Source organism: Danio aesculapii, chromosome 4, assembly GCF_903798145.1.
Source record: "Danio aesculapii chromosome 4, fDanAes4.1, whole genome shotgun sequence".
NCBI lineage: Eukaryota > Metazoa > Chordata > Actinopteri > Cypriniformes > Danionidae > Danio > Danio aesculapii.
This window is the reverse complement of record NC_079438.1, coordinates 3,994,367-4,011,182: the sequence shown is the minus strand read 5'-3', so window position 1 is coordinate 4,011,182 and position 16,816 is coordinate 3,994,367. Positions and strand designations below refer to the sequence as shown.

Genomic DNA, 16,816 nt, shown 5'->3' with positions numbered 1-16,816 from the left:
TACGCCCAGAAGTAGTATGAGGTTCCAAGTGGTTTCTATCTAATACATCATTTTCCGTACAGTTAAAATCACCAACTAAAAAAAGATAATCATCTGAGCTACAATTTTGTAAAAACACTTACATTGTTAAGAAAAAGGACTCTTTCAGTGCCATTAACAGGAGCATATAATTCTGAAATTCAATTTTTCAAATGTTGCTTGTATAACTAAAAACCTACCAGGAATTTGGGGTTTAATATCACATGAAACAGGCAAAAAATTCCTTGAAAAAAGAATGGCTACTCCACCTTGAACATTGTTTAGGTGTGGAAAATATACTTCCCCCTGCCATTCTTTGCTCCAATCAATCAATCAAACTATCACGCTGTGTTTGACTTATTAGATCAAATAACAATGCTCTTTTCTGAAAAGACCCAGCACTGTTCAGATTAAGAGTGCCTATTCTTATTGCACTCATGAAATTATATAATTCCAAAAAACACAAATGAAAAAGAGAGGAGTTAAGTAGTCTCAAAACCATCTTTGCTTCTTAGTTCCAACTTCAGCTTAGAAACAAATTTCTTCAATCTATACACCTCCTGTGCAGTAAACTGCTTTTCATCCTTATTTCTCATTAAACTAACGAGTCAACAAATGCTCTCTGGTCAGGAAAATAGTCTACCACCTGAACATTCTTCAGATTCTGAGTAGTAGGCGGTTTCAGACGCAGCCTGAGTCTATATGTTGGTCAACTTTAAGAGCAGAATCAAACAGAACAATAATCCACTGCTGTGTTTACATGTGTGTTTAAAGCCCAAACCCATCCTGAACATGAGCAGATGACTGAATGTATCTGCAAATACAGTGCAGGCCATTATAATGAGCTGTGTGTTTGGAGTTTGTGATGTTCTCCACCTGTGTGAATCTGCTGCTGGCGAACTGTAGAGGTGAAGAACCGAGGCTTTAACCATCTGCACTGCGTCTCCAGACTCCAGGAGGATCAGCATCAGGAAGGAGCGCATCATTGAGTTTAATCAGAGCATCAGCATCTGTTTCTCCACAACACTTGACTGCAGAGACTTTGTTTCTGAGCGTTTCCTGCTCTTCCCCAGACACCTGAACATGACGCTGAGACACAAAGCTTTCATCTACAGTTACGCACGAGAGGATTATCAGTGCAGCGACACAACAGGACAACTCCTGAGCCTCTCAATGCCTGTGCTGTTCTCATCAGAGCAGTCACACACATGGGGAATATAACACAAGCTGTGCTAGACTTCATGAAGAAAGATTAGAGTATATAAGGGAAAGCAGTCATTTTATTTACTAGAAGTCTAAATTGAGCTCTATGAAACTGATTTGACCAAACTGTAAAAATATTATTATTATACACACTCCAGTACAGCAGGTGGCGGTATTCAGCTTTACGCTGCTCTCTAACTCGCCACACAAGAAGAAGAAGAGGAGGTGGAGGTTATCCGGGTATGTGTTTGTTCTGTCTTCTCTGTCCAGTGTTTTACTGCTTCAGGTAAAATCACTCTGGTAAAATGTAACTCCGCAGGGGGGATGACATGTGGATTTTTTGGCTTGGTCAGAGAGGAAGCGGAAGTTACGTCACAGATGCAGAGACAACAACAAGTTGGAGTTCGCGGTATCTGTATCATTTCTTAAAAATAATAACTTTAAGTAAATAAACAGTCATCGCTTAAAATAATGATAAATGAAAGTATGGGCTTTACAGAAGTATTTAACAAAAAGAAAAACTCTAGACGTAAAAAAAGCCATGTATAAAGAACAGGAAGACTATGAGGACACGCATAATGTGCTTAACGGAATTTAAAAAAAGACTAAAACGAGTGAGAAAGATAATAGGAAAGATCAAACACAAAATGAAATATCAGGATATAAAGTAATGATGACGTTTGACAAAGGTACAGGGAAACATCTACATCCAATTGGGCTGTCTAAGGCTATAGATAAGCTATTCGGAACAGCTAATCGGTTAGCTTGGCAAGATGTCTGGGACAAGGAAGAGTGCTAATAATAGTTAAGGACATTGCACAAAGAAATAAATTGCTTGGGATTAAAGAGATGAACGGAGGAAAGGTAAGTTCTAGAGAAATAGGAGTAGCCAAAAATGAGAAGGGGTAATTGCAGGTGTCCCAACACATATTTCCAATGAAGAGATTGAGGAAAATATAATAGCAGGTAAAGTAATCAATGTGAGAAGATTGCTTAAAAATGTAGATGGAGATAGGCAAGAAAGCATGAGCATTTTACTGACATTTAAAGGAGAAATGCCTGAAAAGGTGAAGATGGGATACATCAGCTACACGGTTCAAACATTCCAAAGCCCTTGAGATGTTACAAGTGTCAGCGAATTGGTCATGTAGCTGCAGTATGTAGAGGAAAGATGAGATGTGTGAAGTGTGGGGAAGATCATGAATATGACAAATGTACAAATGATCTAAAATGATGCTATTGTGGGGGTCCACATATGGAGGATGTGAACTTCAGATAAAAGCAAAAGAGGTACAGAAATTCAAGATGGAACACAAAGTTTCATATGCAGAAGCAGTCAAGAGCTGCCAGAAAAAGGAGATAAGAGTGTCCTCCATGAGAGTGATGACCAATGAAAAACAACTGGAAATGAATACTGAGACTGGGAACAGAAGGGAAATAATTGTAATCACAAATGTATAAAGGAAAATGACTTAATAATGACAGAAGAGAAGTTTCTGGTATTCATTGTGGAAGTGATTCATGTAACAGCTGTAATGACAAGCAGGTCAGCTCAAATTAAAACAATTCTAGATGCTGCAGCAGAGTTTTTAGGCATTACAGGAATCTCTGCCCACATTCTCACTCCATCAACAATAAATGATGCTTCTCAGCTTTCTGATTAGCTTAATGGTTTTAAATATTATTATTAGAGTTAGAATATAAACCAAATGTAATATGTGTGCAGGAAACATGGCTTAAAGCAAATATTCAGTTTGTTTTACAAGGTTATGAATTGATATGGAAAGACAGGGAAGGGAGTCAAGGAGGAGGGGTAGCTACATTTATAAGTGATGAAATGACGGACAGAGTCCTGGGAGAGGTGGAGGGATTAGAGTGTGTGATGCTTGAGGTTTTGTATTGTGGAAATTCACTGGTAATATATAACTTTTATAATCCGTGTAAAAACATTTCAATCAATTCACTTGAAAAGGTTGAAAGAGGAAAGAAAGAACTTTGGTGTGGGGATTTAATGCTCACAATTGGTAAAAATAGATGATAATGGGGAAATAATAGAACGATCTATGGGAGAAAGATCTTTAGTTTGCCTGAACACTGGAGAAGGCACTAGGTATAATATAATTGACAATACAGTATCATGTTTAGACCTAACGTTTATTTCAAATGAAATAGCTAATATCTGTGAATGGAAAGTATTAAGTGAGAGCACAACTGGAAGTGATCATTTTCCAATAATATGTCAATAAAAAGTAAGGAGTTTTAATAGTGGTCAATATCTACAGAGTTGCTGGAAATATGAGAAAGCAGATTGGGTAGCATTTGGGAAATACTGTGGCTAATCAGAATCAGAATCAGAAAGAGCTTTATTGCCAGGTATGTTCACACATACTAGGAATTTGTTTTGGTGACAGAGCTTCTACAGTGCAGCAGGATTACAGAGACAGGACAAAAAACAGATCATAAATATATATAAATTATAGAAGTAAGTAGTGAGTGCAAATATACAGATTGACAAGTGTATGTACGTGTTTATTACTATATACAACGTTATATGTGCAGCTGTTATGTGCAAATTGGCATGTAAAGTGTGTTGTTAAATAAGTGTATATGTGTATAAAAGTGTATAGCAGTAGTGATGTTGGTTCCACAATTATTATCATCAAGTGTTCATGAGATGGATTGCCTGAGGGAAGAAACTGTTTCTGTGTCGGGCTGTTCTGGTGCGCAGTGCTCTGTAGCGTCCACCAGAAGGTAAAAGTTCAAAGAGGCAGTGTGCTGGGTGTGAGGGGTCCAGAGTGATTTCGGCAGCCCTTCTGCTCGCTCTGGATAAGTACAGTTCTTGGGGAGTAGGAAGGGTTGTACCAGTGATTCGCTCAGCAGTCCGAAACTATTCGACGTAGTCTTACTAGGAAATGTTCTACAAAGATTATACAGCAGAGAGATCATTAATGCTCACAGTGTATCAGGCTTTAATAAGATCAGTACTTGATTATGGGTGTATGATATATGCGGCAGCATCAAAGACTATTTTAAAAAGACTACAGAATTCAATATAGAGCACTTCCAATGTGTATAGGAGCTGTAAAATCAACACCGGTTAAAGCTTTAACTGTTGAAACAAATGAATTACCATTATATCTGCGTAGGGAGAAATTGGCGCTGGCGTATTGGTCATCTATTAAAAGCTATGCTGGAGAGAACATTGTAAAAGAAACTTTAATGGATTGTTGGGAGTATACAAATAACAGGGGAGGAGGATTTGGATGGGATATACATGATATAGCAGAAAAAAACACCAAGTGTTTGATATAGTGGGTAATAAAAGCCCAGTATGGAGTGAAGTCCCCCTATGGATAATACCTGAAGTTGAAATCAATCTTGAGATCTTGGATAAAAGAAATGAATGGGAGGAATCAGGTACACTTAAACAAAATGTATATAAGCATATAGTTGATAAATGTTATGGCAGTACACAAATGTATCCTGACGGATCTGAAGACCCAGATAAGGGTGTGACAGGAATAGGAGTGTGTGTTCCTGATTTGGAGGTATTTATAAAATAAAGATCAACATCGGAACCGTCAATATATTCTGTTGAAATGGTTGCTATCATTGTGGGACTTATGTGGGTCGAGGAAGTGACACCAGACAGAGTTGTGGTTTGCTCAGACTCTGCTTCAGTATTAAAGTCATTAGCCAGTCATCAAGAGAAGATTTAATGAATGAAGTCTTTACATTAATATGGAGAATCCAAAGGAAAGGAATTCTAGTTGGGTTGTGTTGGATTCCAGCACATATAGGGGTGGTGGGAAATGAAATAAGTGATGAATTAGCTAAAAATGCGACTAAAAGAAGAGAAATAGATATAAATGTTCCATTAAGTAAAGGAGAAATTAAAAGTATTATTAAGAAAAAGATGATAATACATTGGAAAGGAGTGTGAAATACAGAGTTGAAGAGAAGAGATCTATATAAATCTAAAAGATTGTAGACACTAAAATGGGTATTCATGGAAGGAATAGGAAGGAAGAGGGGATAATTACCAGACTGAGACTGGGGCATACTGGACTGAATGATTCATTGTTTTTAATTGGTATACATGAGGATGGATTATGTGAATCTTGTGATGTTAAAGAAACAATTGAGCATGTAATATATGAGTGTTTAAAATATAGAGAAGAAAGAAAGGAACTAATTGAATATCTTAAGGAGAAAGGAAAGGAAGATAAAGATATAGGATACCTATTGGGGTGTGAGTTTTATTATGATCGTATAGGATACAGGACTCTAATGTTTTATATAATACAGGATTAAATAAAAGGATATAATAAAATGTAACTAACAATAATATATAGCTAATAATAATATAACTAAAATATAACTCATGTAAGTAAATAAAATAAGTGCTCTATTACAAGTCTAGAGATTAAGGAGTTCAGTGTGCAGGGAGGAGGAGCTGAACACGCAGCATCAACCGGCGCCTGGACTCTGAGGTCTGTGGGATTGGGGCAGAGCAATCACAGAATCTGGATGCACAACTAGCACAGTAGGTGGCGATATGCACAAAGAATGCAATTCACCAAAAAACCAAGAAGAAGAAGAAGAACCCACAGTAGGTGGCGGTAATGCTCTGTTAAGAATGCGAACCGCCAATAAACACCAAGAAGAAGAAGAGGAGGAGCAGCGTCTGTACGTCTGCTGGTAAGTTTAATACTTCTCCATTACGCTCATTTGTGGAGCTGATGAAGGGGTTTATACTAGTGATGGTGAAATGAAGCTTTCTGAACCAGTGAAGCGCTCGACTCAGTTGTATCGGTAAAAGATTCGTTTCTCGAAGCTTTCTAAATCAGCGCTCGATGAGGACCTCTTCTGGTTAAAGTGTGGGACAGCACTGTGTTGCAATAATGTTTACAACTGACCAACTCATTCATGTAGTAACACAACAACAGTAATGTAAACAAATTACTCTAGTTTTTACACATAAGGTTTGTTACATTACACGACCGATGACTGTAGTTAAATCCAAGGTATTCAAAAGTGTTGACATTTAACATATTACAACTAGGGCCGTCGTTGTGCTGAAATCTGACCCGTCGGAAACTGTGACCAGAGGGCGCTGTTCAGTAAAAATTTCACTCGGGAACGTGCTTATCGCTCATGCACGCGACCGTGAACGCGCAGACACTGAAATCAAGCGATCAGCGTCGAGCGGTCGAGCGGTGCTGTAAAAGGATGTTTTAAATGCTGGGATTCAGAAAACAGGTTCAAGGAAGAACTTTAAAGTAGTCCTGATATGTTAACCATCCAAATTCTTGTAAAGATGAAATAAAATTAAAAAACATTCTGTCGCTGTTGTCTCCTGATAGAGTTTGTAGGTTTCATTATGAAATAGTTTATGCATTCCAGATTCAAACTACTGACATATGACACTGTAGATCAGCTTCACGGAATCTGAGGTAACATTCATAGCCATCTAAATATTCTACTGCATATGCCAGATTACAATGTTTCAGAATAAATTTTAATAAAATAATAAAGTAATGCAATCTTTCTATTTGTATAACATTTTTACCAGATATTAGGCTAATATATATTTTATAAACTGTGTCTGGAATCTGAAATTCAGCTATTGAAATGCCATCCCTCTTTTATTTGTTTGATTATGTTTAATAAAATAACTCATGTCATATCTTATGCATCTAAAGCATATTGACCAGATATTGATTTACAAATAGTCACTGAATCTGAAATTAATTGCCATAGTCCCTTCTTATATTCATATGAATGAAAATAATGTTTAATAAAATGACTGATGACGCTCCTCCATATGATCTGATTTTCTAAAATCTTTATAAAGGTTATTGACTCTGACAGGTCAAATATATGCCTACAGAATTCTTATTTCTCTTTTTCTCTAAGGATGCATGTTTGATATCTTTAAGAAACAACAGGGTCAAAATTAGCGATTAGACATTACAGAAATCTTGCCCCCTACAATTTGCAGTAATGTTTACATGTCAGCAACTGATATATGTAACAATTAAATGACACTGACATTCCCTCTGGTGTTTTTTTTCTAGACAAAAATCACAGGTTAGAAATTTGTAATCAAAAGGGTAAAGTTCGACTGTCTTTATAAACCTTAAAAACAAAAAATATCAAGTTAATTTTAAAAAATCACATTGAAAAACTACACTTTGTGTACACTTTATAAGTGTTTGAAAACTGGAGTCAGGCATAGATCATCCTTTTACAAAAAAATAAATTAAATAAAATAAATACAGTGGGGGAGAGTGGGGATTTTGCTATGGATGTCAAGGTTTACAACCTCCTTCAAATATATATATATATATATATATATATATATATATATATATATATATATATATATATATATATATATATATATATATATATATTTGTGTTAAACAGAAGAAACTCATATTGGTTTGGAACAAATCATGGATGAGTAAATGATGACAGAGTTTTCATTTTGGGGTGAACTATCTGTTTTTACTCATCCGATTCAGTGACCTAAAGATCAGATCAACTGTATCTAAGAATAAGTGAGTCTGGTCAATATTGCTTTATAAAAGAGGAAGATGATGGACTGACACATAACCTTTATCCCTTAATAAATATTATAATCAGTCAGCATATGGGGTAACCTAACATATTTCAATGAATTTTATGGGTCATTTTCAGTGAACATCAATCTATATACAAATAAAACATCTCAATAAATTAGAATGTCATCAAAAAGTTGATTAATTTTACTATTTCAATATAATTCATATATTAAAAAACACTTGAAATATATCAATCGGTGTGTAACAAATCTTTTTTATAGAAGGTTTATGGAAAAACTTTAATGTAGTCGTGATATTTTGTTGTTGTTGTTGTCTCCTGGTAGACTGGTAAAACTAAAGATTTAGTTATGAGTTTGAGTTGAAAAAATTATATAGTTTGTTTATTACAAATGCTAAATACTGAGTTCAAATTACATGTGACACAAGTAAGATTCATAGCCATAGAAGTGTGTTATACCTGTATAACCTTAATTATAATGTTTAATAAATCGACTCATTTTGGGTCAGACCTATTCCTGTTTTATAAAACATTGATGACCAGATATCTTTATACAGGTGGATGTCAATAAATTAGAATTCATCAAAAAGGTGATTAATTTGACTAATTAAATTCAAAATGTGAAACACGTTTATTATATAGATTTATTACACTCCGATTGATATATTTCAAGTGTTTTTTAATATATGAATTATATTGAAATAGTGAAATTAATCAACTTTTTGATGACATTCTGATTTATTGAGATGTTTTATTTGTATATAGATTGATGTTCACTGAAAATGACCCATAAAATTCATTGAAATATGTTAGGTTACCCCATATGCTGACTGATTATAATATTTAATAAAGGGATAAAGGTTATGTGTCAGTCCATCATCTTCCTCTTTTATAAAGCAATATTGACCAGACTCACTTATTCTTAGATACAGTTGATCTGATCTTTAAGTCACTGAATCGGATGAGTAAAAACAGATGAAAACTCTGTCATTGTTCCAAACCAATGATTTTGACCCTGTTGTTTCTCAAAGACATCAAAAAGGACTGCACTAAGACAAAGAGAAATAGGAATTCTGTAGGCATATATTTTTATCTGTCAGAGTCAATGACCTTTATAAAGATTTCAGAAAATCAGATCATATGGAGGAGCGTCATCAGTCATTTTATTAAACATTATTTTCAGTTCATTTCAGATTCAGTGGCGACAGCATTTGTAAATCAATATCTGGTCAATATGCTTTAGATGCATAAGATATGACATGAGTTATTTTATTAAACATAATCAAACAAATAAAAGAGGGATGGCATTTCAATAGCTGAATTTCAGATTCCAGACACAGTTTAGATCAAATATATGTTAATCTAATATCTGGTAAAAATGTTATACAAATAGAAAGAAGATTGCATTACTTTATTACTTTATTAAAATTTATTCTGAAACATTGTAATCTGGCATATGCAGTAGAATATTTAGATGGCTATGAATGTTACCTCAGATTCCGTGAAGCTGATCTACAGTGTCATATGTCAGTAGTTTGAATCTGGAATGCATAAACTATTTCATAATGAAACCTACAAACTACGAGTCTATCAGGAGACAACAGCGACAGAATGTTTTTATTTATTTATTCTTTACAAGAATTTGGATGGTCCACATATCAGGACTACTTTTAAGTTCTTCCTTGAACCTGTTTTCTGAATCCCAGCATTTAAAACATCCTTTTACAGCACCGCTCGGCCGCTCGACGCTGATCGCTTGATTTCAGTGTCTGCGCGTTCACGGTCGCGTGCATGAGCGATAAGCACGTTCCCGAGTGAATTTTTTACTGAACAGCGCCCTCTGGTCACAGTTTCCGACGGGTCAGATTTCAGCACAACACCGGGCATGTGTTTGTTCTGTCTTCTCTGTGTTCAGTGTTTATACTGCTTCAGGTAAAATCACTGTAGTAAAATGTAACTCCGCAGGTGCTTTGATAACCCTGCAGCTGTTTGACTCTTCTCTGCTCTGTTTAGAGTGTTTGTGACGGATGTTTTTCACTGAACTCATGATCTGCCGCTCCTTCAGAAACGAAAGTGAAAGAGTTTAGTTGCGTCGCCATTTTAAACAGACAGAATCCACCATTTACAACGCAGAACAGCTTTAAATCCTTAATGTCTTGAAAAAACCTGTAAGCTTTATGTGAATCTGGATGTTGATTATATTTTAATCCTAATCAAAGGGATGAGGCTGTGATTCTTCATTAGTTTACTCGTGATGAGCTTCTGGATTTGAGTGTCTCAGCTGCTGATCTATTCCTGCATTCAGCTGAATTATGAAGGCTGATCACTGACTGGAGATCTGTGATTGTCCATCAGTTTCTTCTAGAGTTTCTGCTGGAGATCAAACTCTTCAGATCCATCATGGAGGACACACACACTTCTGGAGATCAGGATTTGTGTACAGGATGCAGGTATTAGGCCTACACACTACATTTCATATGATTATTTTTACAAGATCTTCTATTTACTCTCTGTTAGTTGTGTTTTTAGTCTGTCAGAATATTTAACACACACAGCCAGCAAGTTTTTCTACAATAATCATGAAAATGATCCTAAAGTGCTGTTTAAAAAGTGTTTTAGTGAATAAATCTGGTGTGTTGACTGCAGTGTGTGCAGCGCTGAACTTTAATCTTCTCTGTTTTTAGCTCACGTAAGAGGAAGAGAGCAGAAGGAGAGCCCAGCTGTGTGTCTGTGAAGAGTGACTGGTCTATGGATCCACCAATATATTTTAAGAGTGGAAACACAGGACCTGCTGTCAGGTAGATCATCTCTTTAATATCTGCAACTGATGAGTATTTTTATAATAAATGAATCAAGTAATTTGTGTTGTGGATCTGTTGGGTTTCAGATGTTAGATGTTGTATCTGAGCTCTGCAGGACAGTGCTGGAAGATCTCCGGTTTAGACTTTAGGCCACAATTGATGGTATTAACAAACCAATCAGCGGTTTATTAATAGTTAGTGAGCTAGAAGGGGGGGTTAGGTTTTGGGTAGGGTTCGGGATACACAATAAGATCATACTGTATGACTACTAATGAGCAGTTAATATGTTAACATTACACTGATAATAAACCGGTAGGGCTGTGACGGTGGCAATTTTTTACTACCGCGGAGGTAAGTCACGAACAACCGCCGGTGTTGCGGTGGTGTTGTTTGGGGGGGGGGTCTTTAATTACTAACACTCCCTTCATTCCTACTTTCGGAACACAAATTTAGATATTTTACAAAATGAAAACGCAATTAAATGTTGAAAATTGTGAAATTAAAGCAAGAGTGCAGAGATCTGGTCAAAGAAATTTGTGGTTAAATTAATTTTAGCAGAGACGCAACTGCCTTTGATTTTCACATTCGTTTTTCAGTTAGGGATTAGGTCTAATATTAGAGTAACCTAATAAAAATGTTTCGTTGGACACTGCAGAGTCTCACAGTAGTCTACACTATAATTAATATTATAATTTATTATATTCATTATTATTAAAACTAAGCTATAAAACACAAAACCCTTTTTAATGTGTGCTTTCATTTTGACATCGCTAACAGCTGTAATGAGAAACATCCCATTATGCAGCAGCAGTCTCAAGTTACGACACTGAAGATGATCAGCCTGTGAAGTCAAGTTTACAGTGTCATAAATGAAATAGGTATAGTGCATGAGTAAAGGGGATTTGCTGCATCAACCTTTCATATGCGCTGCATGTAGGCTGAATGATAATCTTTAAAAAATATGCAATACAAAACTTTAAACATTGATGTTTTTATAATAAAACAGAAAGAAATAAGGAGTAAAATATCATTTAAACCACTGGTCTGGTGCTGAAGCCATGATCCGTCTGCGTTAATAAATGGTATTGTTTCATAACCTCCATTGATGAAACCTAATAGCCAAACTGCATACTATTGTTACTATAAAGAGTATATTTCTGCCTTAAGTCAGTAACTCAGGCAGCAATGAAAAGTAATAAATAAGTGAATAAATAGCCTAAATGAAATGAACAAGAGGGACCGAAATCACCAAGTCACCAAGTGCCCCCTTATGGCATTAAGATGCCCCCTCAGTTATGGCATTCTGGCACCGGGCCTGCTATAGCCATTCTTTATTGTTTGTAGCAGATGAAAACCTGGCTGGGGAGACGGCGATAACATGGATTATCTGTTCTTCAAAAGAGATCACGACATTGTGAAGGCGTTTATCATACAGCGCAGGTCGTGTTTATGATCATTAATATTAACTAATCAATATTAATAACTCTTCTCTCTCGAGACTTTGTTTTAGGGCCGTTTCTTGTCGGTGCTATATAGGTTTATCGCATGTACGAAGAATGATTAAGAGCATTTTCTTTATTGCATCCTTTTCGCAAGTTATTTTATTTAGCTATTTATTTCTTTAAGTGGGGAGAACATTATTCACTGGCAAAAATGTTCCTCCCGTACCACCAACAAATAAAGTAGCCTACCTAAGCTAATTGACCTTTTATGTAAAAATTAAGGAATAACTTAATTAAATATGAATGAATAAAACACCCGTATAAACGTACGTCTTTATTTTTGAACTTTCGTTAATAAAACAACACAATACTGCTTCTAAATATTGTAGTTTAATATTAAATAACTTTAACTGAAACCGTATAATAATAATTAAACGTTACATTTTTAAGAACTGCACAAATAGCCTAAACGGCACTTTACTAATCAGTCGTAATATAAATAGTAATTATAAGAAGTACAAAACTATTAGCCTACTAGTAACAATATAAGTCAGCGTAGGCTATCTCCACCTGTTGTTTTCTATTCATATTTTAAATTCTTTGCCAGAAAAACTAACATGTTGAATTTGTCCGGTTTAAGTGAAGACTTAATTGGGGTTATAATGTTTCCAGCAATACGCGTTCAGACGGTCTGCTTGTAGCGCAAATGCACAGATACTTTTTCACAACCGTCAAGAGTTTCTTGCTTCATTCTTCCGTTCTTAACTAAGTTACCAAATATGTTGCTCCATTTCTCGTCAATGTCTTCCATTCATCCCTTTCTCTTTTGTATCTGCTCATTTTTGGAAATGCCTCTGCCATACCTGGCTGACTAGCTGGGCGTTTGCGTTTAGAAGACAGGAGTTGATTATACGTGGCTTTGTTTTCCCCCTCGCCGCCGTCGATCGCCACTAACTTGCATAGTTCAGGACCTGTAGAGCTGCGCATCGATGGATTTGCTCTTCAGTGTTTGGACTCTTATCAGTGAATATTAAACCACACTTTAACACTTTCTTTAAAAACAAACCCTACAAAAAGCTTAATCTCAATTGCTTCACCTTTCACGATCGACACGAACCCAAAATGTTCCCAGATGTAAGATTTGGCTTTCAACAAGCTTCATGGTTGAACTTGCTGAATCGCGTCTAATGTTATATTGTAACAGAAATGTAATACTTGGCAACGTAACGGTAATTTGTGTTTTAGAGTGCGTGACGTCACGTACTACCGCCGGTGGCAATGGACAACTGCGGTAGCAACTGACCACTGCGGTGATGCGGTTGTCACGGTGACCATCACAGCCCTGTAAGCCGGTAGTTAATAGTATGAATTGTGACCTAAACTAAAGTGTTCCTGATCTTCTGCCATAAAGGGCTTTTCCTGCACACTTTCCCCTGCTGTTTCTGTGATGTACTGATCAGCCATTCCTCTGATCTGAGTCTGTTTTCACTGAAGCGCAGTCATCATCATGTTGTGTTGGCCTCATATATGCTGCTGATCAACACATTTGGTGGCAGCAGTTTCTATAGTTGATATTTCTCGAGTTCTCCTGCTCATTCAGTCATGATAGATGATGGTAAATGAACTTGTTTTGCTGTCCTCGGAGTCTGGAGTGGAGCTCTGCAGACAAACCCCCAATGAGTGACCTTCTGAAGACTGAGTGTTGAGGAGGAGGATAAAGGGGGCTGCTGGAATAACAGTCAGCTGACTCAGTGCAGTTTATACTGCTGCTTATATAACCATGTTATGATGATTGACACGCCTGAATGATTAAGCTCCTCCCACACCTAAACTGTGGTCTTCATTCAGTAATTTGATGATTATTTTCAGCTCTAATCTGCTCTAATAGTGCTGCAGGTCTGTCAGGCTTTCTCTACTAGAAATGAGCCTTGATCTGTGTTTGCTGATATTTTTCACATTTCACATTCTTTAAAGTGATCAGTGTGTGTGTGTGTGTGTGTGTGTGGTGTTTAAAGTGATCAGTGTGTGTGTGGTGTTTAAAGTGATCAGTGTGTGTGTGTGGTGTTTAAAGTGATCAGCGTGTGTGTGTGTGTGTGTGTGTGTGTGTGGTGTTTAAAGTGATCAGTGTGTGTGTGGTGTTTAAAGTGATCAGAGTGTGTGGTGTTTAAAGTGATCAGTGTGGTGTTTAAAGTGATCAGTGTGTGGTATTTAAAGGGATCAGTGTGTGTGGTGTTTAAAGTGATCAGTGTGTGTGTGGTGTTTAAAGTGATCAGTGTGTGTGTGGTGTTTAAAGTGATCAGTGTGTGTGTGGTGTTTAAAGTGATCAGTGTGTGTGTGGTGTTTAAAGTGATCAGTGTGTGTGTGGTGTTTAAAGTGATCAGTGTGTGTGGTGTTTAAAGTGATCAGTGTGTGTGTGGTGTTTAAAGTGATCAGTGTGTGTGTGGTGTTTAAAGTGATCAGTGTGTGTGTGGTGTTTAAAGTGATCAGTGTGTGTGTGGTGTTTAAAGTGATCAGTGTGTGTGGTGTTTAAAGTGATCAGTGTGTGTGTGGTGTATAAAGTGATCAGTGTGTGTGTGTGGTGTATAAAGTGATCAGTGTGTGGTGTTTAAAGTGATCAGTGTGTGGTGTTTAAAGTGATCAGTGTGTGTGTGGTGTATAAAGTGATCAGTGTGTGGTGTTTAAAGTGATCAGTGTGTGTGTGTGTGTGGTGTTTAAAGTGATCAGTGTGTGTGGTGTGTAAAGTGATCAGTGTGTGTGTGGTGTTTAAAGTGATCAGTGTGTGTGGTGTATAAAGTGATCAGTGTGTGTGTGGTGTTTAAAGTGATCAGTGTGTGGTGTTTAAAGTGATCAGTGTGTGTGTGTGTGGTGTTTAAAGTGATCAGTGTGTGGTGTTTAAAGTGATCAGTGTTTGGTGTTTAAAGTGATCAGTGTGTGTGTGGTGTTTAAAGTGATCAGTGTGTGTGGTGTTTAAAGTGATCAGTGTGTGTGTGGTGTTTAAAGTGATCAGTGTGTGGTGTTTAAAGTGATCAGTGTGTGTGGTGTTTAAAGTGATCAGTGTTTGGTGTTTAAAGTGATCAGTGTGTGTGGTGTTTAAAGTGATCAGTGTTTGGTGTTTAAAGTGATCAGTGTGTGTGGTGTTTAAAGTGATCAGTGTGTGTGTGGTGTTTAAAGTGATCAGTGTGTGTGTGGTGTTTAAAGTGATCAGTGTGTGTGTGGTGTTTAAAGTGATCAGTTTTTGTTCAAATATAAAGGAAATTAATTTATGTGCGTTTGTAAATGAAGAATGATTAATACCTGGTGTGTTGACTGCAGTGTGTGCAGTGCTGAACTTTAATCTTCTCTGTTTTAGTTCACGTAGGAGGAAGAGAGCAGATGCAGAGCCCAGCTGTGTGTCTATGAAGAGTGATGTGTCTATGGAGCGACCAATACATTTTAAGAGTGGAAACACACAACCTGCTGTCAGGTAGATCATCTCTACACACATGATTACACTGCAGCATTTATATGATGATGTGTTTCTAGAAGATCACTCGCACTCATTGATTCTTTGTGTTGTTGTTGTTCCTGCAGTGTGGATAGAGAAGATCAGACTGGAGACCTGCAGCAGGATTCACTCCAACCAGAACATGATGAACTCCAGAGAGTCAAAGAGCAGCACAAAACCAGCATGAAGAACAGGTATGAGAGATTATTTGAGGGAATCAACCATCGAGAGACTCAAACCCTCCTGAACAGGATCTACACACAGCTCTACATCATAGAAGGAGAGAGTGAAGGAGTGAATGAAGAACATGAGGTTTTACAGATGGAGAAAAGAGCCAGAACAAAACCCTCACAACACACTCCAGTCTACTGCAATGACATCTTTAAAGCCTCAGCTGGAGCAGGACATGAGGAGAAGATCAAGAAGAAGAAAGCCCAGATCAAGACTGTTCTCACTAAAGGCATCGCTGGAATCGGGAAAACCGTCTCTGTGCAGAAGTTCATTCTGGACTGGGCCGAGGGAAAAGACAATCAGGATGTAGATTTCATGTTTGTGCTTCCATTTCGAGAGCTGAACTTGATCAGAGATCATCAGTACAGTCTTCACAGACTTCTGCTGGACTTTCATCCTGAACTTGAAGATCTGGAGCCCAAGATTTATGAGCAGTGTAGAGTTGTGCTCATCTTTGATGGTCTGGATGAAAGCAGAATCACACTCAACTTTTCAGATGAGGAGAAAGTTTGTGCTGTGACTGAATCTTCATCAGTGGCTGTGTTGATGTGGAGCCTCCTGAAAGGAGATCTGCTTCCCTCTGCTCTCATCTGGATCACCTCCAGACCAGCAGCAGCCCATCAGATCCCCTCCAGATACATCAACCGTCTGACAGAATTCAGGGATTCACTGAGCCTCAGAAGGAGGAATATTTCAGGAAGAGAATCAGCGACGAGCATCAAGCCAGCAGAATCATCTCCCACATCAGAAGAGCAAGAAGCCTCCAGATCATGTGCCACATACCCGTCTTCTGCTGGATCTCCTCCACTGTGCTTCAGAAGCTCCTGGAAGAAGATCTGAGAGCAGAAATCCCCCAAACTCTGACTGAGATGTACATCCACTTCCTGCTGATTCAGATCAACATGAGGAAGCAGAAGTATGAAGAGAGAGATCCAGAGAAACTCCTGCAGTCCAGCAGAGGAGTGATCCTCAAACTTGCTGAAGTGGCTTTCAGACAGCTGATGAAGGGCAATGTGATGTTCTATGAGGAGGACCTGATTGAGAGCGGC

The 16,816-nt window shown here is 37.4% G+C and overlaps 3 protein-coding genes across 4 annotated transcripts in view; all 3 read left to right on the top strand.

Moving 5' to 3' along the window:
- The window catches only part of LOC130221899 (NACHT, LRR and PYD domains-containing protein 3-like), an 80,653-nt gene that overhangs the window by 43,766 nt on the left and 20,071 nt on the right, over window positions 1-16,816 (top strand). The window lies entirely within an intron of this gene.
- LOC130222670 (NACHT, LRR and PYD domains-containing protein 12-like) lies at window positions 1,436-16,607 on the top strand. The gene is made up of 5 exons (XM_056455199.1): window positions 1,436-1,461; window positions 10,165-10,259; window positions 10,494-10,607; window positions 15,402-15,515; window positions 15,623-16,607. The coding sequence occupies exons 2-5, from the start codon at window positions 10,210-10,212 to the stop codon at window positions 16,605-16,607; spliced, it is 1,263 nt and encodes a 420-aa protein (XP_056311174.1). The 5' UTR covers window positions 1,436-1,461; window positions 10,165-10,209.
- The window catches only part of LOC130222669 (ribonuclease inhibitor-like), a 9,275-nt gene continuing 9,095 nt past the window's right edge, over window positions 16,637-16,816 (top strand). The window contains exon 1 of the mRNA XM_056455198.1: window positions 16,637-16,785. Coding sequence (XP_056311173.1) covers window positions 16,637-16,785 — 149 coding nt within the window. The remainder of the gene's footprint in view (window positions 16,786-16,816) is intronic.